The sequence below is a fragment of the Carassius auratus genome, chromosome 7 (assembly GCF_003368295.1).
Source record: "Carassius auratus strain Wakin chromosome 7, ASM336829v1, whole genome shotgun sequence".
Taxonomy (NCBI): domain Eukaryota; kingdom Metazoa; phylum Chordata; class Actinopteri; order Cypriniformes; family Cyprinidae; genus Carassius; species Carassius auratus.
Genome location: NC_039249.1, coordinates 35,688,349 through 35,715,061, shown reverse-complemented (window position 1 = coordinate 35,715,061; position 26,713 = coordinate 35,688,349). Strand labels below are relative to the sequence as shown.

The window sequence follows — 26,713 nt, the reverse complement described above, 5'->3', positions numbered from 1 at the left end:
TAATGATTCTTACTCAGTCAATGCTGCTTCAATTAGTCTTTCAGTCCCTGTGTGTGTTTGTGTGTGTGACAGCTCTCTTTAGAGTCTTGTGCGGTACAGAACGTAACTGATGCGATAATCATTAGCAAATGGTCATCCGCTTTGTGGCCACTCAAGCTGTGGAGACACTGGGAACAGCAGCAAAACTCTGCGTCAGATTTAATATGAGGCAGTGAGGGATACGGGGAGGAAGGATGGGTGCATTGAGGACAGAATGTGTTGGCGAAAGAGGGTTGAGGGAGTTGCTAAGTGCAGAGACATGTTCAGCATGAGACAGACGCACACACACACACACATATAATGGACAGGGTTATTACGTTCTAAAGCCAAGCACTCGCAGTAGTTTTTCATTCAGACTGAATCATGAATAACATTACGGATTACAAAAGGATTACCAGAATTTATATTCTATTCTAATCTAATCTATGCCCTACCAACACACACATGCACACACACCCAATAGCTCTCTAGAAGATACAATTAGACCAAGATGAGCACAGGCATGTCCTGAACTTAGAAACGAATATGAGTAAAGGACACAGAGGGCGGAGGATAAGAAAAGAGCGAGAGAGGATGGTAGGAGGAAGAGGCCTGATAATATTGAGGAAGGGCTGCTATCTATCCCGGGCGGCCAGATCGATGGACGAAAAAGACAAGATCTATTTCGGCTGGTCTGTTCTCAGGTGGCTAAATATGGTGAGAATTGGAGATGGAGAGAGAGTGGAGGGATACTTAACTAATGTTGCATCACTTCTCAAGTTACCTCAAGGGCAGATGGGAAGAGTGGACACAGGTGATAAGCAGAACCCTGGGTAATAGAATGAAACTGAAAAAGAGGGGCGTGGAAAATAAATAGGTAGGGAGGGAGAGGAGAGGAGAGGAGAGGAGAGGGAAGGTCACAGGAGGTTGGACGAAGACCACATAGGAGAAGAGACAGATGAAGTCGATACTTTGGCATAGCAATATAGAGTTTCTCCCACAGACTTCTGGGAATGCAGAGTTAAAAGTGACATTAAAAGTCACGTTACAAATTGCATTCAGTTGCACTCTCTTCTTCCTCCACCAACACATAACAAATGTATGTCTTATGATGCAAATCTCTAGTTGTTAATCACCGAATATCTTCATTCCACATGTCTTTATTGAATTTCATCACTTAAAGGGATAGTTTTCCCCAAAATGAAAATGTTTTTCCACACCAGTATAACTTTCTTTATTGTAGAGAACACAAAATAAGACATTTTGAAAAACAATGGAGTCCAAAGAACATTGAACCTCATTGACTTTCATTGTATGTACAAAGGAACTATTCTTTTATTATATTCTACAAAATAAAGTTGTACAGGTCTAAAATGACATTAGGGTGAGAATGATGACAGAATTTCCAGTTACACATAACTTATCCCTTTCAAAAAATTACAATGGAGATGCACTGATTGAAATTTTCTCATCGATTCCAATTTCCTTTTCCTTCCATTTTTTGTTAGTGTGATCTACCGATACCGATTTTTGCCGATTCTTATTTATTTTTCTAAGAAATATAATTGACAGCATGTACAAACAAAAATGTACTTTTCTTCAACGCAAAGTTTTATTTTAATAAAAAAAAAACACAAGTAAAAAGTCAGTAATAAAACTAGAATGAAAAAAAAATGCAAACAACAGCACAAATAAATGCAATAGAATAAAGAGAGCTTTTCAGTTTTTCAGGTTAAGTAAGTTTTTATTAAGTAAATTTAAGTAACCAAATGTAAATTTGTATCAAAATTTCTGTAGTCGTCTTTGTAAAAATTTAATAGAAATGAATGCTTACCATTAAAGTTATAAAAAAAAGAGTTTATCCTCGTACTGAATATACTGTTACACAACATGCGTTCTAATTCGCAATTATTTAACGTTCCAAAACTGAATGTGTTTAACTGCATACTTGCCAAGACGGGCATTTTGACACATTTGTGTATGTATTTGAAAGTTTTGTCACAGTTAGTCACTCATTTTGGTATTTGTGGCCCACAAGCTGTTTGAGACTGAGCGTGGCTTGTGCACTCCACTAATATTGATCAGTGGTGTTTCACGCGTTTTTAGTGTAAGCGCAAAACCTGCTGGAATGACTAAAATAATGTGCAGTAAAAGCATTATTTAACTGGTACGGAATGAGACGTTTGTGAGAGAGAAAGGGTCGTCGTAGAGGAGAGAGTGAGAATGTGCATCTGGTGTTATTGCGTATGCCGTTGGTAACAAAATGGATCGTCTCAAAATCAGAAAGTGAAACTGATGATCATGAGGAAAATCATCCGATTCCTATCCTTGGCCAATCGATCGGTACATCTCTAATGGCAACCATACTTACAGTATTGTTCACAACCATAATGCTGTAAGTAGAACCTTAATGGTCTCTGTAAGAATCTTCCAGTCAATACAGTAATCAATTTAATCATGAGGTTTAATCAAGTACTTTCTATGTAAACATCATAAATGTTCAAGATCCCTCCCATTTCTGCACTTTAAAATGGGACTTACCTAATTTTGTTATATATTCACAAAATAAGAATCTGCCACTATTTAATGAGTAATGTGCTGAAAAACATGCTTAATTGAGTAAAGTCTGATTGTTTCCTGTTTATACTTATCTACATTTTTCAGTGTAATGAGTTTGCAAAAAATTATCATCTTGTTGGTTTGAAATTTGCATAATTACTGCTGTACAGTTAATAATATCGAAGAGGAGTGAGCAAGCACAAATTCTACTAATGAGGTGCATTCACTGGTATGTGAAGTACTGCATGGACACAAACAGTTGGGAATGGTTATTTAAAGATCACTGTTACAGATATGAGTCTGATGTGAGCAGTGCAGGGGATGTTACTTTGAAGATGCAGCTTGCTAAGCTAATTAAACTAAAAGTCAACAAGTTATTGTTGGAAACCAACAATACAGCCTCCAACCTTCTTAGACTATATTCATACAAATTGTGAATGATCTCCTGTGCAATGCAGTCTATCAGAACACCTGCCAGTTGCTTAGAAATGTTACAGGAAGAAATTGGCTTCTGACCCTTCTCCTCAAAGCTGCCCACAGTGGTTTTGATAATATTTAAGTCAGTTGATTAAGCTAGCAATTGAGTTCCAGCTGTCTAATTTTAACGAGCATGACTATATCTTTTTCGCATCATAGCACTGGTGTCTGCGATTAAAGTTTTAGCAATTACAGCTCTTGTCGATGTTGGCTTTTTTCAATTTTCTGTGGTCGGTTTTTGTGGTAATATGTCAGATGAATATTGCTGGCTTGCTGTCACTTTGCTGCAGTAGTTCTGTGTTGTTCTGACACAATCCTTCTTGTGTTCGACAGTCCCTATCATTTACTTTCAGGTTTAGAACACTTTTCTTCTTTGCAGATGAAGTCATGCCATATTTTGTTTACTACTCCATAATCAATGTTTTTTCTTCAAACACCAAACAACTGGGCTGTTAAGAATAAAAACGCTCCTGTTAAATGGGCTTCCATGATTTGTTCTTTTTGGAAAGTCTGAAAAGTCACTTCACAGAAAACACTCCAAAACACAACTTATACTATAGTGATATACAAACTAGAGAACATAGGCAATGAAAAGATAAATATTATTACAGTGGGTTTCCACATTATTGTGTTGTAATACAGTACAAACGTATCTTGTTGAAAAGGTACATTGTTTTAAATGTTACACAAATGAAAAATTTATTTGAGTTAGTAGTGTCACTATTTTTAGCGGGCTATTTCCCAACGCTAGCCACGAGGAAGACAGAATGATTGATTTCTAAGTCATCTCATCTGAGCTGTGGTCCAAATTCTCAGTATACATGCAGAGATGGAACATTTCTTGCTGATTCTGATAGCTGTTTTCCTTGGCTTGTACCTGCATGATTACATGCACTTAGTGTTAAGTGACACAGTTAAAGAGCATTTGCTGAATGTGCTAATGTAGGACAAAAGTGTGATGTACACTCTCAAAGAACTTAATACCTCTTTAGCTTCATCTCTGAGTTGAAACCCATATTTTACCATGACAAATTGGTCCAAGAGATCAAATTACAGATATTATAGATTTTCCAGTATCAAACCTGTAATTAGCATTTTTATGTGATGTGATAATTCTTTCGTTCTTTTTGTCCTTCTCTCTTCCTGCGTGTTTATGCATCAGTTTATCTGTTCAAGCAAGTGCACTGCACAAACTGACAATGTTTGCATTCTGAATTTATTTGTACAGATTTTTATACTATATTTAACCTTATCTTTACCATGTAGCTTCCACATTATTAAAAATAAACTTCTTAAATGGAGTTTTTCCATCAGTCCATCAGAGTTTTTGTGGCTCTCTCTTCTCTCTTCTCTTCTACAGCTTTTCTTACAAAGAAAACTGCCACACATTAAGGTGGGAGTGTAAATTTACAAGCTTCCAATTCCAAATAGCATTAAATAATTGTCATATGGACTTTCCATTCTTGTTAGAGGTTTGTAGATAGTGTAATTTCCACCAATAGTGTTTGAGAGTGTGGTTATTGTTTATTGGCATTGGTTTTGCTTTAATTTTACATGCAGTTATGCACAGCGTGCCCAAGCGTAGGAATTCCTGTGGAGAGCAACTGCATGAGCTCATTCAGAGTTAAAGGAACCACACACATCAGCACTACAAAGTTGACACTTGAAACATGATGACTGATGTCTTTCTCTTTCTGCTTTTTCTAGGTCTGTGGATCACTCCCCTATCTACCATGCAAGACTCCCCACTCCTTCAGCCATTCAGAAAACCACATCCGTCCCACATTTTATACCATCCTCACAGGAACACACACTCCCCCTCATTGCCCGCTCATCCTTCCATCCATCTGAAACAGAAAACCCTCAAACAATCTGAAGCATTTTGTCAACCCTCTCCTCCGCTCTGGCCAAAGTTCACCAGCAGATACTCACCCCCAGACACATTCTCACCAACATTACCACTGCAATTACTGCACTGGCTGGCACTGGTCACTTGTGCCTGCTTGTTGCCTGCTTTTTTCAGTCAGATTCCAGGAGCTGTAGCTGGTGAGACGTGGGGTGTAGTGTCAGCGTGCCCCTTTCATTGCGTCTGCAGGAATCTCTCAGAATCTCTAAGCACACTTTGTGCTGACAAAGGTCTTCTTTTTGTCCCGCCAAACATTGACCGCCGAACTGTTGAACTTCGCCTTGCCGATAACTTCATTCGAGAAGTGGGAGGAGGTGACTTTGCCAACATGACGGGACTGGTGGATTTGACACTATCCCGGAATACCATCAGTCACATCCGGCCACTGGCATTTGCAGATCTGGAAAGTCTTCGTTCGTTGCACTTAGATGGCAACCGACTCTCAGAGCTGGGCCCACGAGACTTAGTAGGCATGATAAACCTCCAGCATCTCATTCTCAACAACAACCAACTCATCAACATCTCCTCTGAGGCATTTGATGACTTTTTATTCACTCTGGAGGATTTGGACCTATCCTACAACAATCTGCGCAAGGTTCCCTGGGATGCCATTCAGAGTATGGCCAGTCTGCACACTTTGAACCTAGATCACAATCTCATTGACCAGATTGCTGAGGGGTCTTTTAGTGAACTCTACAAACTAGCCCGATTGGACATGACCTCCAATCGCCTACAGACTTTACCACCCGATCCATTGTTCGCTCGCTCCCAGACGGGGGTCATCAGCCCTACACCCTACAATGCAGTAATCAACTTAAATTTTGGGGGTAACCCGTTACACTGCAACTGTGAACTGCTTTGGTTGAGGAGGCTGATCCGCACTGATGATATGGAAACTTGTGCGACACCCCTTCATTTAGCGGGACGTTATTTCTGGTCTATCCCTGAGGAGGAATTTGCATGTGAACCTCCGCTTATTACACGGCATACACACAAGCTCTGGGTTTTGGAGGGTCAAAGGGCAACTCTCAAATGTCGTGCTATTGGTGATCCAGAGCCAGTGGTGCACTGGGTCTCACCAGATGACCGCATCATTGGCAATTCCAGTCGTACCACATCTTTCCGAAATGGCACTCTTGAGCTACATGTGACTATTGCTCATGATGATGGTACATACACTTGCATTGCTATCAATGCTGCAGGTGAAGCCACCTCACTTGTTGACCTGAAGGTTATTCCCCTCCCTCATCGTGGAAATGGAACGGTATTGTTAGCTCGTGATCCTGGATCATCGGACATCACCAGAGGGAAGACTTCCAGTGGGCAAAGCCCTGGTGTGGACAGTAACATTGACCCTCAGGAGGGACGGGAGGAGGGTCAGGCTGAGGGTGAGGATGTGGTTAGTGAAGGGGTAGAGGAGCAGATGATAGGAGTACAAGGAGTGACCTCCACCTCAGCACAAGTGCGGTGGGATAAGGGTCGACCGATGGGAGCCAGCCTGGTGTGGATGTATCAAATACAGTATAACTGTACTGCTGATGAAACACTAATTTACAGGTGAGTAACAGTGTAAACAAATGCACATGATGTATTTACAAGGTGATTTCAGTTTAGGAACTAAAAAAGGGAATACATATTCTGTAGAAATGAGTTTTGTGCATCATTCAAAACTGAATTGAGAATGCCTTTTAAATTATTTATTTAATCTGTGAATTTGAGTTAAAGATGGAGCTTAGAATTAGAATTTCATTAAAGCCTTGTGTACAGACAGACAGGTAGACAAAAAGATAAGCTAATATTATACAATTGAGTCCTGTGCGATCAATGTGTCAAGTTGCTAAAATTTACACTAAAATTTACACTCATTAATTAAAAGGAAGCCATTTTTTCAGTTCTGAAATTTGCCTAACCCAGGTAGAAGTTCAAAAAAAAAAAAAAAAAAAAATAAAAAAAAAAAAAATAAAATATATATATATATATATATATATATATATATATATATATATATATATATATATATATATATATATATATATATATATATATACTATAACATTACTTGCACTAGACCCCAACAATATAGTGGGAAAGTCGTTGCCTAGTGTTTAGAGAGTTTGTCTCCAAACCTTAAGGTTGTTGTGGGTTCAATTCTCAGGCCAGCAATACCACGACTGAGGTGCCCTTGAGCAAGGCACTGAACCCCAACTAAGTGCCGTAGCATAAATGGCTGCCCACTGCTCCGGGTGTGTGTTCACAGTGTGTGTGTGTGTGTGACTGCTGTGTGTGTGCACCTTGGATGGGTTAAATGCAGAGCACGAGTTCTGAGTATGGGTCACCATATTTGGTTGTATGTCACTTCACTTTCTTTCATAATGAATATTCTATTTATTAAAGCAATGCATGAATCTAATCAATTTAGTGTTTTTAGGCGTTTTCCATTTATTACAAAATAATAACTCAAGACAGTAACAATTTAAACAATATATTTTATTGTGATCTTATTTTCAGCTGTTCATTTTAATAATTAACTTATTAACACCATTATATTGTTCTTTCAAATTGACTGCGAACGTGGAACGTGAATGACCACAAGAGGCGGGATTTATCGCATGAACCAATCACATCCGAGCATAACTAGTAATATTGCAATGGAGGCATTGCCTCCTCTCACGTGACTTTACCCATTCATTCTTAATTACTCATCACTAAACCCACGGCACGCTAAGGGGTCCTTGATTTAAGTTAATGGGACGATGTGAAACTAGCCTCTGGTGTAACTTTCCCCACGTCACTTTCATTCTACCACGTTCAAGGCCCAGAAATGTAGTAAAGACATCATTAAAATAGTCCATGTGATATCAGTGGTTCAACCTTAACATTACAAAGCGACAAGAATATTTTTTTGTGTGTGTAAAGAAATCAAAAATAAAGTACTTTAGCCAACAAATTATTCTCTTCCGTGTCAGTCTTCAATGTGCGTTCATGAACTGTTTTATGCATCTTAATGTTTTATATCTTCCTCTGCTTGTAAACAAGGTGCAGGTTGGAACAGAAGAAAATGTTGAATGAAGTCATTACTTTTGTTTTCTTTTTGCAAAAAAATTATTCTCGCAGCTTCATAAAATCAAGGTTGAACCACTGAAAATTTTACTCCTTGTTCTTTCTTCATTTCTGGGCATTGAATGTGGTAGTTGTATTTCTGTCTATGAAGGGTCAGAAAGGTCTTGTATTTCATAAAACATATCATTTATTTATTTCGGTTTGGTCATTTACAGATCATTCAATCCAATCATTCAAAACATAAACACAATGACCTGGTGCAGGCAGAAGCTAAAGCTTATTGTGCCTGCCCTTAACTTTAAAATCATAAATGCAACACATTAATGACAACATCTGTTCATAACATTAACATTAACACATTAGTGGACCAGTGTCCACCACACCAAAAGCAAATCATAATTTGTGTTCTGAAGATGAACAAAGGTCTTACGGGTTTGGAACAACATGAGGGTGGGTAATTAATTACAGAATTTAGACTAACCCGAATAAGCGAAATACAGTGTATCTATTCACAAATAAATTGACATGGTTTAGCCAATAATTCATTAAGTAACTTTCAAGAATATCTTGTTAGTGAAAATTTGCATCTTAAGTTTGAACATGACATCCAATTCTTCAACTATAACAACTGCAAAAAATGTGCCAGTGCTGTCTAGTGCTTTATCAGGTCTATGAGAATGAGTCACCCACAGAGGAGTCATGTCACTGAGTTTAGTGAACCATTTTTGTTTTGGGGGGTTAACCAGACTAGCATATGTTGACTAAACTTGGATTTCAAGAATACTTCACTGAAAGTGACATTAAAGTGATGGATTGGAATTTCAATAGAGCTCAAACAACAGCCTTTTAAATATGATCTACTGTCTACATATTACAGGCTAATTGTTCAGAAATCCACTTATGTGCATTCAGAGCCAGCTTATATAACCCATTTAATATGACATCTAACAGCATTGCAATAATGAATATGCAATGCTCTGATTCTTGTCAGCATGAATCGTGATAACAATGAGCGTCATGTTGAACCTGAGGCAAACGCAGTCATACTGTTTTCTCATGTCATCAGTGTCTGTGGCTCTAGCAGCAGCTTCAGCCTAGTCGTTGTTAGACATTATGTTCGATACATCTTGCGCTTCTCTGAGACATTATCTATGGCAAGTGACATACGCCCTCTTGCTGTCTGTCCTTCATTAAGGGGCCAAGAGGGAGTGAATGTGTGTATGTGGTGTGGGAGAATTACAAGCTTCTGACACCACAGACATTGAATCTGACAGGGGGGCTGGCAGGGAGAGAGAGACAGAAAGAGAGAATGGGAAATAAAGAAGAGGGGTGGGGCAGAGATAGAGATAGAGAGTTTGACAGAGAGCTCAAGGGATAGAATAATGAAGTCTTTGAATGAGCTTAAACTGCAGTGCCAATAAGTATGTCACAACCTATCTAGCTGACGGCCACCACAACAACAGGAAGAGGAGCAGAGAGTGAAAAAATCGAGAACGAGTGCGATTACAAGTAAAAGGAAAGCTTTTATCTTGGCTTTGGTTTTGTGCCTGGATGTATAGCTTTTTCTCCAGAACAAGAAACAACAGAAAAGGTGTCTCAGTGGATACACAGGGGAAATGCAAAAAGAATGAGGTAGATCCTGTAGCGGTTAAGCAAGAGAGAAAAATACTGACATTAACTGGGTGAAGATGAGAGGAAAGGGTGTGACAAGAAAAAGGCAGGGTTGAGTTTAGAGAATAAAAAACAGTCTGTTTATGAAGATTAAGTTAGTGGAGACAAAAGATGAAAGTCTTTTCTGTCTCGTTCCCACTGTTCAGGCTCCATCCTCCACCTCCTCCCTCTCTCTCTCTCTCTCTCTCTCTCTCTCTATTATTAGAGTGTTCTAATAATTGCCTGTTTCTGTGTCACCAGTTTCACAAAACATTTCCCTGTCAGTTTTAACTTCAGAATGGGTGTTTATGTGTGTGTGTGTGTATGTGTGTGTGTGTGTTGACATATGACTAGTCAAATTCTGAATTTGTGCCATTCCATCTCACAAATTAAAGGCACTAGAAGAAAAGGTCAAACTCACTCTTCAGGAACGTTACAAGTGCTGACAATCCAGAAGAAAATTTTACTGCTCAGTGGCTGTTTTACTATATACTGTAGCTCATATATCAACTGACAAGAAAAAAAAGACAAAAATTTGTTGACATTTGGTACAATAAGATTATAGAGTTATAAAATGAAAATGGCAGTTCCTCGTAAAAATTGCCGTCACCTACTCACCCATGTTGCTACAAACCCTTACTTTCCTTTATCCATTGTAAACAAAAGCTCTTAATCTAAATATACAGACCATTTTCCGCACATTCATGAAGCTAATTCCAAAAAAGCGGTTTATCAGTGAAAACCCTGACCCTAATTTCAGTAACTGTAATAAGATACAATGTATAGTTAATTTATACAGTGAAGACTATTACATTTGATTACTTTATTCAGTTTCTGTGTAGGCTATGTTTTTCATTTGTATCTTTTTTCCCCAGTGTATTTGTCCTATTGTTTGTAATTTCCTTATTTTTTGTTGTATTACTGACTGTTTTTAACTCATTGAAACATTGAAACTCTTCTAAAAGAACAGATATATATATATACAATTTTAATCTAAATATTTTCCACCCCTCTACATTGCGAGTAAATCACTCGCATATGTGAATAAATCTTCACTCTGGTCAAATAAATTATGTCTAATAACTTTAGCACAGACATATTTTCAGTCACCAAAATTATATTATATTAAACTATAATACTATAATATTAAACTACATTTAATATTAGAGTCATTTGCCAATGATTAGAAAACGATCCGAGCAAGCAAGTTCAGAGCAAACCCCTCCCTTCCATAAGCCTAGTTGGCTCTGATCAGATGACCTGTTGGGATTGGCACATAGAGGAGTCCTTGAGCCAGTTAGCCAGCGCTACCACTGACAAAGCACCTTTACATAAAACAATAATATAGTGTGCCAATCTGTTCTTATAATGACATAGAATACAAAAACACTTATGCAAGCGAATCGTGCCCACAGCTAAAGTTTAGCTGCTAAACTGTGAACACTTAAAACAACAATGGTGGGTATGATAGCTAAGTGCTAACCTGAGTAACTGATTAAACAATACAGTTTTTGTAAATATGTTTACTGTAATGTTTAAATTACAGCAGACAAAAGACACTCTGTCTTAACTCTTAATCAGAATGCAGAACAGCTGTATCATAGGTGCACCGGCCTGATAACCGACTTGTCTCTCCTGTATTAACCCTAGAACCGCCGCTGCAGCTAAATAAACAGCAATTTCACAATGATTATAAAGTCTTTATTCTTAAGAGAGAACATACACAACCTGATTAATATTCATAAATCCAGCAGCTTGTTAATCCTTGGTGCATTTTATATTGTTCTTGTTAGTAGAATGATTTCTTTCTACTAGTTTTTTTTTCAACTTTTTTACAGGAACACTGAATGACCAAAAAAAGGAACAGCCCTAAGTTCAGTTAGACTCTCATGATATTTACTGGTAAAAAAGAAAAAGAAAAAAAAGGCATAGACTGAATGCACTGTAAGTTGCTTTGGATAAAAGCATCTGCTAAATATAAATATATGATCAAAGGCGACTGTAAAAATAAATCTGCATTGTTTATTCTTTTTATCCTTCATTCAAAAAATTCTAAACTTTCATTCAAAAAGAACAATTTAAAGTGGGGGGTGGGGCTGGGAATGAACAGCTCTGAGTTTTCTCCTATAGTGCCTAAAGAGTTTGGAGAACACCTGATAAAAGTTCAGAGACCATTCCTTCATGCAGAATCTGTCCAGATGCTTCAGATTCACGGCTCAATGTTGGTGCTTCTCTTCAGTTCACCCCGCTCAATTTCTGTAGAGTTCAGGTAAGAGGACCGGGACGGCCATGGCAGAAGATTCATTTTGTGCACAGTGACCCATTTTTGTGTTGATTTTAATATTTGTTTTGGATTATTGTCCTGATGGAAGATTCAACCACAGCCAATTATACGATTTCTAACTGAGGCAGTAGGTTTAGATTCGGTATCTTTTGGTTTCTGATTGAATACATTATGCCATGTATCTGAACATGACGTCAAGGACCTCCGGCAGTAAAAAAGGCCCATAACATAAAATACATAACCCTGGACATGGGGTACTTTTTATCCCTGTTTGTACTAAATCCATCTGGTGGGTTTTGCTGCTCAAAAGCGGTTTCGTCTGACCATAGAAGTCAGTGCCATTTGAAGTTCCATTCTTGTCTGACAACTGAATATACTGGAGTTTGTTTTTGGATGAGGAAGGAGAATTATTGTTTTTTTAAACCCTACCAACAACATGTGGTGATGTAGGGGCTCTTTTATTATTATTTTTTAGGCTTTCTGACCCCAAGTTTCAACTAATCTCTGCAATTCTCCAGCTGTGATCCTTGGAGTCTTTAGCCACTCAAACTCTCATCCTCACTGTGCATTAGGATCATACTGACACATGTCCTGTTCTTTAGCTCTTTTCTTACAGCCATTTTCTATTTTGTGAAGCTCAACAATCTTGTTCTGCACATCAGGATTATATTCATGGTTTAACTCCCTGTGATGGATGATTAAGGCCTTTGTGTTCCTCATATTTATATTCTGTGGAACAGGAAGCCATGGCTGGTCAATTTCATGCTCCTAGTTACCCTGGTGTGCTAAAAAAATTAAATATCAATGGTAATATACTTCAGAGATATTTTACTCAAATAATTTTTAGGGGTGCCAATAATTGTGGCCAACATGCATTGGAGAAAACACACACACACACACATATATATGTATGTATGTGTGTGTGTGTTTGTAAAATGGCACAGCTTCAATTGCAAAGGTGTCCAGAGAGGGTTGTTTTCTAACCTTGTCTTTAATTTTAAATTGATTTAATGTGTCCTTGATGAATAAAAGTAATAATAATAAAAAAAAAAACAAACAAACAAAAAAAAAACCATCAACAACAACACTGACCTCCAGACTTTTGACTATTTTCTGATAGTTTTATATTCTTTTTGTCATTTTGGAGGTTGTCAGCCCCACCCATTCTTTTTAACAATATGGAACAGAGTGGCCAAGTTGTTATTCACAAATTCACCTTCTGCGTTCTAAAATAAAAAGAAAGTCAAAAAGAAAGTCTGTAACAACATAAAGGTGAATAAATGATGACAGAAAAACTACATTTTGGTTGAACTATCCTTTTAATATGGATAGCACAGCTCAGATAATTTGGTCCTGTGGGTATTCAATGAGAAACATTTCATTTCATACTGAAATCTCTGACTTCTTGGCTGAGCTCAGTTTGCGTATCAGAATCAGCTAGTATCAGGCTTTACAACATTTATATAAAAAAAGGACAAAATTAGAAAAGGAAGAGAAAGTATATGAAAAGAAACAATACAGACACCCATAAAAACACCAATACTGCTGGAGAGCACATCCACTCTGTACGGGACACAAGCCAATACTGATCTGCCTTGTCAATATGTGGATCTAGCTTGTAATGCAGTTAGCACTGATATTTCACCCAGAGACAGACACCTGTCACTGTCCTGCCAAGTACACTTGTCTTTCTTCATTCCTTGTCCACTGGACATCAAATTAGTTGCTGTGGTATTTTTTCCCCTTGTTTTACATTTGTGGATCCAGTTTCACAAATAGTACAAATTCAATTGACGTTTTAAATGAATGCACCAATGCTATCATTATTGCTCTGGGATTCACACTTGTGCGCCAACTCCTCTGGTTAAAAAAGGAATCCACCTACAGACATACTATATCTAGTAAACCTACTGTACATATTTACCATGGTAATGCTTGTTTTACTGTAGCTTTATGTCCTGGTAGAGAGATGTTTACCTGCTAACGTATGGCTAGTAACTTCTAAAACATAGCTCCAATTTACTGCCTTGGATACAGCTACTGAGACATTGTTTCATGTTTATTTTAATAGTATATCTCTTCATGTGCCTGAAAAACAACACAACAAAGGCATGCAGAGCAACACAGAGTCTGGAAATACAAAGCTATAAGAGGGCAGACAGAATGACCTTGAGCTGTAACTCATAATTTACAGCACAGCCAGGCTTAATAGATTCCGACCCCAATGACAGAGCAGTTCAGGCAGACAGAGTGTTTTGTGTGAGTGTGTGTGTGTGTTCGACAGAGAGAGGAAAGAGTGGGAGAGAGTCTTTTTTTAACCTTATTGATTTGATAAACAAATTATGCCTGTGCATTTATATCTGAAAAGAAATGTTAAATTCTCCAGTCTTAAAATAAAAACAAATATAAGGTTTTTTTTTTTTCAGCTCAGTAAGAGGCAGGACTACCCTTTTTTTTCTAAATAGATGGGGATGTGTTCGGGAAACCTGTAAATAATAAGCTTCACACATAAAAATTTTAAGCATTAAAAAATATACACACACACACACACATATATAAATAAGAACTGCTAAATAATAAGAAAGTATATAATAAGATGACAAACTGGACAAAAGAGGACAACAAAGGAAAAAAACAATATTATTTGAAAACACAATTAACAATTAAGGCAGTAAAATGCCAACTGCTAAATCTGTCTTCGTCTTCAATTTATATTCCATGTGCATTACTTAAGGTGTCTTTTAATTTTTAGAAGAGACATAATTAAACCCATCAGGACCAGTGGACAGCAGGCATTAGCTGATGTTTTTCTTCCATGAGAGAGAGATAAAGAAAAGAATGTCTGCATGTGGGAGGATAAGGGGGTTTTAATAATGTGACTGAAGCACTATTGTAATGTGTCAAGGTCTTGATCCGAGCCTGTAATTATATGTCAATATTAAATGTATTGAATGGGAAGGCTTTAATTTGGCTAGTGGTGTGCCAGAATAGCCCAGTACATTTCCATTACGTCGGTTAGTGTAGGCTTTTGTGCAACGAACAGGGGAATTATGGTACATGTGTCTAAGCAAAATGCTGTTTCGTTGTGATGAAATGGGGAAATGGTAATAGCTACAGGTTAGTAACCATCCTCTTTCTTTCTCTCTTTCTCTCCTCCTCTTTCAGGATTCTGCCCCCCACGAGTGACAGCTTTCTACTGAAAAACCTGGTCTCTGGCTCAGACTACAATTTGTGCGTGCTAGCCATTTTTGATGACACAGTCACTTCCATGGCCGCTACAAAGGTCCTTGGTTGCACCCAGTTTAGCACCAAGGACAATTACCCAGACTGTCGTTCGCTTCAAGCTCACTTCCTTGGCGGGACACTTACAATTCTTGTAGGTGGAGTTGTTGTGGTAACACTGTTAGTGTTCACCGTGGCACTGATGGTACGTCACCGTGTTTGCAGCAACCATGACAACCATCATGAAATAAGCGAGGAGGTAGGATGCTCAGGAACAGACTCCCCGCCTCTTCCTGCCAAGGGAGTCGATGTCTTTTCTCAGAGTAATGGAAATGGGAATGTGATGATGGTGGTGCTGCCCAACGGGCTTGTTCAAAAACGAAAAGTAGCAGAGGGAGGGTTGGGGTCACCGCCCAAACCAACTTCCAAAGTGAAACCAAAAACCCTCCCAAAGCCCAAGGTAAATCTGGAACAGTTCAGGGCAGGACTAGAAGTCGAGATGGGTTCTGTCAGGGCTCTTCCTCCGTATAAACTGGAGAAAGAGCAAATGTCTTTGTATTATACCCCTAGTAATCACTCCCCCTCCACACTGCCACGTCCGTCACGGCAATTAGGGGCGAAACCGCTCAAACTGCGTCCTACCAATGTGAACACAAGAAAACGGGCCAGTTTAAGTTTGGCTCCGCCACCTAAGTATGGCCGTGACAGGCGGTTCAGCACAGGAGAGGGCATTGTAGTCCGTCAGGGAGGACCAGAGAGCCAGTGGAATTCCTCACTGGCCTATCAGAGCCCTGTGTTGTCCAATGAGAGTCCTCCTCACAGCGCCCTGCGCTACAAGAGAAGCTCATCGTTCGATATGGGTGAAATCGCCACAACAGCCTGCTACAGTTATGCCAAGAGACTTAGTGTAATCTGGACCAAACGGAGCCAGTCGTTACATGGCATGCTTGTCCAGTGCACTTCAGCAACAAGCACCTCAACAACCAGCAGCGGCAGTGACGACTTCCACATGCAGCATGCACGCGGATACATCCGTGCCTATAACGCCGCAAACTCAAATTCCAACCCTCCGAAAGCAGAGGTTACAACAAATTCAAAGAACCAGTGGCTGAAGGATAAAGAGAAGGATAAAGAAAAGGACAAAGAAAAGCCAGAAGAACTTGAGGAGAGTGTGGTGTAGCAAAAGAGTAAACAGATGAGATACGCAAGTAGACAAGTTAAGAGACAAGCTGTTAGGACAAGAAGATGGATCCGGAAGGAGAAACTGGTTTAAAGGAGAGCTGTGGTAAAGTTACTGTATAAGTGGGGCTAAAGGATTTGGGATAAAACAAATCAACAAAAGCTGGTTTGGTGGTCTTAGCTGCTCTCTGGTTTGGAAATGGTGATCTGGTTTGCTGGTTTTAGAGGGATTTGGGGTACTTGCCAGCTGGGCAGCCTGTGACACCAGCAAAACCAGATGAAGACCAGCTTGACCAGGCTGAGAGACCAGTTAAGCCAGATAAGTCATACGATGGTTTTAGACTGGCTCTTCAGAGGGAAAGTTGTTGAGGATCTCATATAATATTGATGGATCAGAAAAAAAAAATTGCAAGTGAATAGACAGCAGATATAAAAGTCAAGTCTCCTAAAAAAACATGCAAACAGTCTGGTTTGTCAGTGAATTTTGGAGAACCACAAACTATATTTCTTTTTAAAAGACAAAGAAAAAAAAAACAAGAAAAAAAAAACCATCACATATAAGCAGGCCCACAGAAACAGTGATTTCTAGCACAAGTGGACCTTGGGGAAATATGATGGTTCATTTTCCTGTGGCCATGTGTATTACTGGGACAAGACAAGCAAGTGGACATGTCGACTCATGCACAATCGATCGGAGGAGATCAGCTGATAACTGCAACAATGGTATTACAGCAAATGTGGAATGTAGAGGATGCAAACTGCAAGAAAAGTTAAAGTGTACAAATTTAACAATGGTGGCATGATTCGGAACATGTTTAAAGCATAAATGTGCTTTGACTGACATTTGATATTTTGTGCGTAAGCCAGTTTGTGTGTATGTGTTTGTAAGTGTTTAGGTGAGTGGGTGGATTAATGCACAAAAAAAAAAAAGAATCAAAAGTAATTTTATGACACTACTGGATCTACTCTATCATGTGACCACCACTCTCCAGTACAGGAATGTGTTCTGTGACTATTATGTTGGCTGCAAGGATGCTGGACTATTATAGAAGAAAAGAAATCATTTTAAAAAATCCATTCCAAAACCACAGAATCAATGAATAAATTCTGTTTTAAAATATGTTTTGCTTGGAGAAATAGATGAAAAGGACAATAATGAGCTGTTTTGCCAGAAATGTTTATTTTTGTTTTTCATGAAATATACTAGCAGTGAAAAACAAAGTTACATTTTTTGTTGGAGTAAACTCAATGTCAATGTAATTATTTTTTATTTTTTACTGAATATAGAAATGAAGATTAAAATAAGGGAACCACTGATATTAATAACAATTTTAATATCTTATTTTGCCAAAGCAACCATTGTTACCTTGCCTTTATATCCTTAAAGGAATATTCTGGGTCATTACAAGTTAAGCTTAACCGACCACATTCATGGCATTATGTTGATTACCACAAAAATGTATTTAAACTCAGTTTCAGCTCGTCAAAAACAAATCTGTGAGACATTTACAATGGCAGTGAATGGTGCAAATTTTAAATGCTAAATTACTCAGATTTTGCACCCTTATCACCACGTCTACACCATAAACCTCAATATTGTATTTTATGGTAATCAGAATTATACAACGAATGCTGAGCTTACCTTGTATTAAATACAGAAGCTTCATTAAAAATAAATTAGGGACAGTGTACAGCACTTTTACGCACTCTAAGTAAAGGTAGGATGAAAATAGTTACTTTTTAAGTTACATAAGTTTTTTGTTGCTATAAAAAGAGGCCAGGAGACTTGATTGCTAAATTATTCTCCCTCTTTTCCATTGCCATGTCCTGTCTATCTTGAGTTTGAGATAGTTGCTGAGGAAGGGCAGTGTGTGAGGCTAAGATAAAGACAGGAAAGGAGACGGATTGAGGGAAAGAGATAGGATGGACTGCACTGTCTGCAAGAGTGCTGATGCAAGACACATAGAGAGGAAGAGCTAAAGTGAGCGAGCACAATGGATAGAGCTGGAGAAAAAGAGAGAGGACATTGTGCCTGTAATTGTGTCACGTTAGCGGTATTTTTGTCATGTAAGTACTTTGCCAGAATTTATCTCATTGCCAATAAAGCCCATTTAAGAATGGCTTAGGTGAAATGAGGGGGAGAAGATGGCTTGAGTCGCGCGTGCGTGTGTGTGTGTGTGTGTGTGTATGTGTGTGTCTCTGCCTTCTGTATTTACCAACAGAAACAGACAAGCTTACAGCAGGTTCTGGGAACACAGACACACTAGGCCTTTATATTTGGCCAAACCAACCCAGGACTTCTGAATAATGGAGAGAAATCTGCATCATTAATGTCTAATTCTGACTAAATTCTGACTCTTTTTAGAAAATGCAAAAACATGCAGACATTCAGTTGTGCATGTAGTCTTAAGTTAGCTGACCCAAAAATCATTTGCTGACCCTGTTGCGGTATGACTTTCTTAGAAAAAAAAATGTGTTTATTATGCTCAAACAATGAAAGTAAAAGTGGTCCAGTTTTATTTTGGATTTCATGGACTTTCACTGTATTGACTATAGTACTGTATATTTCTTTAGTTTTCCACAGAATAAAGTCATACATAGTTGAAGTGATATGAAGTTGAGAAAATGAGGGCTTTAAAGTTTTTGATGAACTATCCCATTTAAATGCTTTTCTTTATTTTTTTTTAACCTAATTTACATTAAAAAACAAACAAACAAACAAGAAAAACAACAACAACAACAACAGACTATTATAGCATGAATGGCCATAACCTGATCTGTGTTACATAATCGGATTCCAGTGGTCTTTGAGAAGATTAAAGTTGGCTCAGTGATTATTGTGCCCATGACCGTGTATGTGTCTGAAAGAGATGGGCCAAAAAGAGATGAGAAAATGTGCTATTTCTCACCCAGTCCCAGAGTGTGTGCGTGTGTGAGATGTAGCCTAAAATAAAGGACATCAAGCTCTACTTTACATGCCTGCAGCAAATATTCTGGCCCAATTTGACTAATTAAAACCAGTTTGATTGATGTTTATACACACACAGTACACATACACAGTTTATTCTTACAATGTTTCTGCACTCAACCAAATCACATAAACTGGTTCATTTCTAATAGGCTGGCTTCAGAATGGCCAAGAATGAACTTGTCATCCAGGGCAGTCTCATAGGGGAAACATAACTGTAGCGATTTATAGCCTTGCACCACCAAAACGTCACTCTGGTGACATTCTCACCTCAATTTAAGATGATTCCTTTGGACTTCTGCAACCTTCTATTACCAGGTCTATGAACAATGCAGGGAATAATATCACACTTTTGAGTAAATCAAAACACAGAAGCCAAACCTTATCCTAATTCCTAACCCTATCTTCACCAGCCAGGATTGTCAGTCTGTCAAGCACTTAGTAGGGCAACTTTCGAAAATGTACAGATATTCTAGGTTGCAACACTTTATGAATTAAGGTGGGCGTACACGAATTCGGATAGCCATAAGATCGTACGTCCACGCACACGTCATGAGTGAGTTTATTTGAAAATCGTACAGACGAGGTGATATATGACACGATATTACGACCTGCCAATTTCCGAAGCAATCACACGAAGTTGATAGGCGCGTTTGACTTGAAGCAGCACTGCACAGAAGGATCACTGTATGACATTAAAGTACCGCGAGAGCAATAAGAGAGCACACAGATCCAATGCATTCGAATCGCTCTCGCGGTACTTTGATGTCATGATCATGCTGTGCACCGCTGCTTCAAGTCGAAACACGCCTAATATAACTGCTCTCCCTCTCTCATAACTGCATTTAAATATTGATAAGAGCCGTGACTGTTTTCTACACATACAGGTTATTTTTCAGCAACCGGAAAGCGGGTCATCTGGTCACCCTAGTGTGTGTGTGTGTGTGTTCTTGTATATGGTTTATGGGGACACAAATGTCTATAATGACATGGGTATTACAATGTAAACATGGTTTATGAGGACATTTCCTGTGCCCTCGTAAACCAAATGGCTTAAAAAAATACTTAGAATAAAAATACTATGGATAGAGGTATATGGGGATAGAATATACAGTTTGTACAGTATAGAAATCCGTTACGTCTATGGAGAGTCCCCGTAAACTACATATGCGTGTGTGTGTGTGTGTGTGTGTGTGTGTGTGTGTGAGAGAGAGAGAGAGAGAGAGAGAGAGAGAGAGAGAGAATTAAAAAGCATGGTACACGCTGCTAGAAACATCATACAACGCTCACAGTTCCTGTCAGTGTTCAGTGAGTTTATCCTCCTGGTCAATAGTCCACATTCACTGTGGCGCTGCCGTCTTCATCTTTCTTCTTCTGTGGTTTCCCTAGTTCCTGTTTGGTCAACTTCAGATAGATCAACAAAACGGCTCGTTCAACCGGACGTCACGAATTCAAACCGATAGCTCACAAACGTTTTAGACATGTTTAAATGAAGTGATCATTCAGCTCGACTCGTAATTCCTCACACATGATATGAGATGCGACCATACGAGCATACACGATTTCCACATAACTGAAAAAATATTGCATGCAAACTCGTACGACAGCAAAAATTTCACTATGTGCGCCCGCCTTTACCTAGAACAAAATATAATTTAATCAAGATATAATTTAATCAAGAAGGACAAAAACTGCATTAAGTACTATAAAAGCAGTCTATCTAACCATTTTTATTTGACTATATGGAAAAAAGCAGCTAAATCTCCTTTAATGTTTCACAAAAGATAGAAATGATGGGTTTGAAATGTCATAATGGTAAGTATAAGATGCCATCTTTATTTCTGGGTGAAGAAATCAGTGAAAATTATATATATATTAATGATAATTCAACTGATGATGGCACAAGAGAAACCTATTGAGGCATATGGATACAGTATGTTGGTTGTTTGATGTTGGAAAGATTTTCTTCTGTTTGAAGAATTTCAAAGATATTACCCACCCACCATTTTCTTCCGTATAATTCACAATTATTGTGGCACAAAACACTGTACTTAATTTGTTAGGAAGAGGATTGACCACTCAATCATACAAACAGTATTTACAACTTCATCTCATTATGTGAACGTCTCGTCTTTAACAAATCACTGGATTTGCTAGAGGCATATTTTGGCCATTTGCAGTACAACATTAATGATATTATTAAATGGATTCTAGCCTAATTAAAACCTCTGAAATGACTAGACTTCAAGGCTAAATGCAGTTAACTTTAATAACCTAATTGGTACGCATAATGTTCTGAAATATTCACTAATATCAGTTGTATGCATTCTTGCTAACGTCAAATATACTAACAGACTTTATCTGGCAATTTGCCAGTCGCACAAGCAAATGAATTAGTCCAGAACAACTTGTTGGCATGGTAACAAGTAATGCCACCTGGCTTTGGCAACCAACTGGAGCTGTTGACTGTCAGAATGACAGAGAGATTTGTTTGCAGTGATTTATAAAGACTTGCCACAGCTCGAAAAGAAAACAAATCTGTAGATCATTCTGATGGCAACATTAAAAGGTAGAACATGAATTTGTACATGATGAAGGTTTACCCTATCAATAAGTCCAGATAACCTCAGAGGAGTAAAGCGGTTTGTTTTTATTCCACTAGAACATTTATTTATATACTCTGCTCAACAAAAAGGATTTTGGATTTGTTGGCCTATTAAATAGAATAGTTCAGCCCCAAAATAAAAATGCTCTCACCCATTTACTCACCCACATGTTGTTCCAAACATGTATAAAAGTTTTTCTTCAGTGGAAACGTAAATTTAGGATTTTTTTTCCAAAATATCCCCCTTTGTGTTCCACAGAAGAAAGAAAGTCAAAGAGGTTCAAAATGACTTAAGTGTAAGTAAATGATGATACTGTCCAATTAAATTGATACTTTATACTAAATCTGAGAGCTTTCTCACAATCGGTAAACAACTACGATGTTCAAGGCCCAGAAAGGATGAAAGGATTTCACATGGACTATTTTAACGATGTCTACACTGACTACATTTCTGGGCCTTGAATGTGGTAGCTGTAATGCTCTCTCTCTTTCTCCGTGTAATGCTCTCTCTCTCGTGGCCCATTGGTTAAAGGGTTTGACTCCTAACCCTAAGTTTGTGGCATCGAGTCCCAGTCCAGCACGACTTAGGTGCCCTTGAACAAGGCACCGGACACCCAACTGCCACCTGGGCGCTGCAGCATAAATGGTGCCCACTGCTCTGGGTGTGTGTTCACGGTGTGTGTGTGTGTTCACTGCTATATGTGAGCACTTTGGATGGGTTAAATGCAGAGCACAAATTCTGAGTATGGGTCACCATACTTGGCAGTATGTCACATCACTTAGTCACATGAGTAATTAATGATAGAATTTCAATTTGTGTGTTAAATATCCCTTAAATATCTTCATATTTTTACCTATTTTTTACACACAACAATAAATTTAATACAACATTGCTAGAATCACTTCCATCTGTTTTGGACAATACTGAATGTGTTTTTAGCGCCACTCACTGGATTTTTCACTTTGAAACAGTAACAAAATGTGCAAGAAGCAACATAAACATCATTTTGTAGTAATGTCGCCACAGGCACTTTTTTCCAATGAGTCTGGGTTAATATTTTCTGACCCAGCTTGGCATACGTGCAGAAATTAATCACATTGTTTAATTTCCTGCATTTGTTTTTCTGTACATTTCACCAGCAAAGGAACAGAGAACGTTCATCCACTCTTATACAACTTAATCATTCTAGTTCCCTGAACCACTGACCAACCCTGCTGAGAGCTTCAGCTACCTACTTTCTATTCTCTACGCTCACACCCAGCTTCTCTCTTTGTCTTGATCTCTTTCAGCGGTGCATGGCCTGCACTTGTCATCTCCCCTGCAGAGCAAAGCCCACACTGGAGATAACAGGCAGTGCTAACACAAGAAATACACACCACAGATCAGCTTCACACCACGAATGCCAAGTGCTAACTAGAGGCAAAGATGTTAGCGTTTACAGCACACATATGTGTAATGTTCTCTTTAGGTTCTCTTGAGCCTACCTGTCTTCCATGATAAAATAATGTTAAACAATTACAACAACAACAACAAAAACCCTCAAAGGTATATTTCTCCAATTCCCTCTAAAGCCATCTCTGGTCAGCAATGTTCTAAATCTTAAAAACAGCTTACTTTATTTATGTTATGTCCAGATTAAGAGCTTTTATGCAAGTTGTAAGGAAATATCCTTCCTTGTTTATATATTTTTTATATATTTTTTATTTTTGTTATAGGTTCAAATGTTAGCATTTATATTGCCTTAAGCTTTTGGTCATAGTACTGTGTGTGTGTTTGTAGGTGGGGGGGGGGGGGTACCTGGAGAGGGTGCTTTAATCAAAACCCTCTGCTTAGTCCACACACTGTCAGCTAATGGTTAGTTTATGCTGGCTTTCAGTATTCTGGGTGGCCTGGCGTAATTTGCAAATAACATAGGGTTTGACAGAGAGGCACTTAGCAGCCACATCAAACTATATAAATAAATAAATGGAAATGAATAAAACAAGGACATGCGTCCAGTGATAATACATCATTTAGAGACAACAGTAGTGTCCGGATACAAAAAAAGACTGCTAATCACAAAGACTTAGATGAGGCAAAGAAAGCAGAGAAAGCAGTTAAAGAATGAGAATGGAAAATAACTGGGAATAAATGAAACTATGTAAATTCTTGGAATTTTGTTCTAAAGGGGTGCTATTATGCTTTTTCACTCTTTCAACTGTAGTTAGTCTGTAATGTTGCTGTTTGAGGATAAAAACATCTGCAAATTTACAAAGCTCAAAGTCCAAATAAAAAGGAGAATTTTTTTTTTTTTTTTTTTACAGACTTTTAAAAAACTACAACAAATGACTCTTGGACTACAACGCATATTTTCCAGGATTTGTGATATCACAAATATCGACGAATGGGACGAGACTTGGTTGAGTTGCACTAGAGAAGGAAACCAGTGTTATGACTGTATTGGAGACACATCCAAAGGCAGATGAACTTAGAGTGGTTACAATCATCTGGGTTTAAATCACACTCAAATTGATATGATTTGGATGCAATATTTGTTGCAACATTGATGCAAACATGACATTTCCAGACCAGACACAGAGTGCTGCCAATCACAACACACACTGGCTCAGCTAACCAATCACAGCACAATTAGTATTTCAGAAGGTGGGCCTTCATTTGATACAGGAACTATTCGAGCCGTTAATGCCAGACTAGGGAGAGAGTTGTTGTAATATATGTGATTTTTGGAAAACTAGAATGAGAGCCAGTTCTAGTACACCTCCAAAACAAAATCAAGACTTTATAAAAGAGCATAGTAGAACCCCTTTTAAAAAGAATATAAATGAAAGACAAAACAATGGGGGAAAGAGAGTCCCATTTCCATTTCAATCAAGAATTGTTGCCTTGACAATTAACAAGTGTGACATCAAATGCAATCAGTTTAATCAGTCATAGCAAAACAGAAGCACCAACAATCATTGAAGATACCCATTTAGAGGCTTTGTTTTTTTTCAATTACCATTTTCAGTTTTCAGCATAACCTCAGAGTAACCTCTCCTACATATTCAAGCCCACCTAACAGCACAAAACAAGATAGAAATGTGGGCTGCCTGTGAATCTGGAATCATGTACAAATGTAAGTGTGCATGCAAAACAAAATTACTCATTGCTTTTCCAAAGCCTTTTGCATGCATCTGGGAAGGCACAGAATTAATTAGTTACAGACGTATATTACAGATGTTGTGACAGAACAACTTCGTCATCATCTGTATGCTATTTCCTATCATCTATCCCTGACTAAAAGATGTACTTTGAAAATGAAGAAATCAATAAAAGCTATTTTTGTTGATTTGAAGTTGATTTCAAGAACAGTTACAAACAATTATATTTCAGATATATATATATGGGTAACACTTTATAATTACTGCACACTATTAATCATTAGTTAAGCATTAGTAAACAGATAATTCATAATTTATAAAGCATTAATAGACAGTAATAGGCAGTTCATGATCAATTTATAATTTCTCAATGAAGTATAGCATTATTTACAAATTGGTTATTTAGGAGTTGCCAGTGATTCATAAGATCACAAGAAATGTAGTAAATTCAGGTAGTTATAAAGCATTTAGTAGTGGTCAGTTAACTATTTATGTGAGCTCATCTAAAGTGAGGACTAGTTATGCCTTGTAAAGCATTTATAAAGGATATTTAAAGGCTCAGTTATCTTATAAACAAAAAACGGAAACAAACACAACACAGTGATACAGAACATATAAACATTAACAGCCTTTAAATCTCATTTGTAAAAGCTTTACACGGCATAAATAGTCCTCACTTTAGATGAGCTCACAAAAATAGTTAACTAACAACGACATATGTTTTATAACTACCTGAATTAACCCTGAATTACAGTAGAAATGTTACATGTTAATAAACCATTTATTAACACTATAAGTAACTATTACTATATGTCTGAATAAAAAGACGTATGAATGCACATTTAAATAATTTATTAATCATTTACTTACAATTTCTAAGTGATCTTATGAACCACTGACAACTCCTTAATAACTGGTGTGTAAATAATGCTATTCTTAATTTAGAAATGATAAATTGATCATTAATAAAGTATGAAAAAACAATTATAAAGCACATTATAGATATGCTTTTAAATCAGGTATAAACCATTTATATCTGTATTTATAAACTGCTTATAAATGTTTATTAATGCTTTATAAATGATTAATTAACTGTTTCCTAATGCTTAACTAATGATTAATAGCATGCAGTTATTATAAAGTGTTACCATATATATTTTAAAGCCTTGCTATCACAGTAATTACATTATGAAAAAGTTATTTAATATTGTAAAAAAATTAACAATATTAATGTTTTTACTATATTTTTGGTCAAATAAATGAAGCCTTGGAAAAAAAAGTGTTTTCTTTTTTATAATAATCAAAAAACAACAACAACAAAAAAATCCCTTTCGAGGGAACTTCAAACTGTGTCCTCTAGGGGTCGCTATGGGGAATGCATTCAGCATGACCACAGTCTTAAGCATATATCTAAAAATGACAATAACATTGGCCGGCGACTGCCAATGATGTCATTACCTCTCGCGATAACAGTTTAAAAGGCTACTGGGATAATACGTCATCCTCTTCTTCATCTTCACTGACTGTTTGTTCATGTTAGAGTTAAGCTGAACATGACTAGGAATGCATGTTCTCTCGCCAGAGGCTTTGCTCTGATACCTGCAGTTCCACACAGCTGGTGTGTTGTGTGTGTGGTGAAGAGCA

The 26,713-nt window shown here is 37.8% G+C and overlaps 2 protein-coding genes across 4 annotated transcripts in view; one reads left to right on the top strand and one right to left on the bottom strand.

The window, feature by feature from the left end:
• Positions 1-16,903, top strand: part of LOC113106608 (leucine-rich repeat and fibronectin type-III domain-containing protein 4) — a 32,574-nt gene extending 15,671 nt beyond the window's left edge. For 2 of the 3 annotated variants that reach the window (XM_026268703.1, XM_026268702.1), the window contains exons 3-4: positions 4,762-6,517; positions 15,120-16,903. In XM_026268703.1, coding sequence (XP_026124488.1) covers positions 4,788-6,517; positions 15,120-16,356 — 2,967 coding nt within the window. In that variant the 5' untranslated portion in view covers positions 4,762-4,787 and the 3' untranslated portion in view covers positions 16,357-16,903. Of the gene's footprint in view, positions 1-1,859; positions 6,518-15,119 lie in introns of those variants that run through there. The other variant, XM_026268701.1, reaches the window with a different exon arrangement.
• Positions 1-26,713, bottom strand: part of pcxb (pyruvate carboxylase b) — a 178,791-nt gene that overhangs the window by 54,233 nt on the left and 97,845 nt on the right. The window lies entirely within an intron of this gene.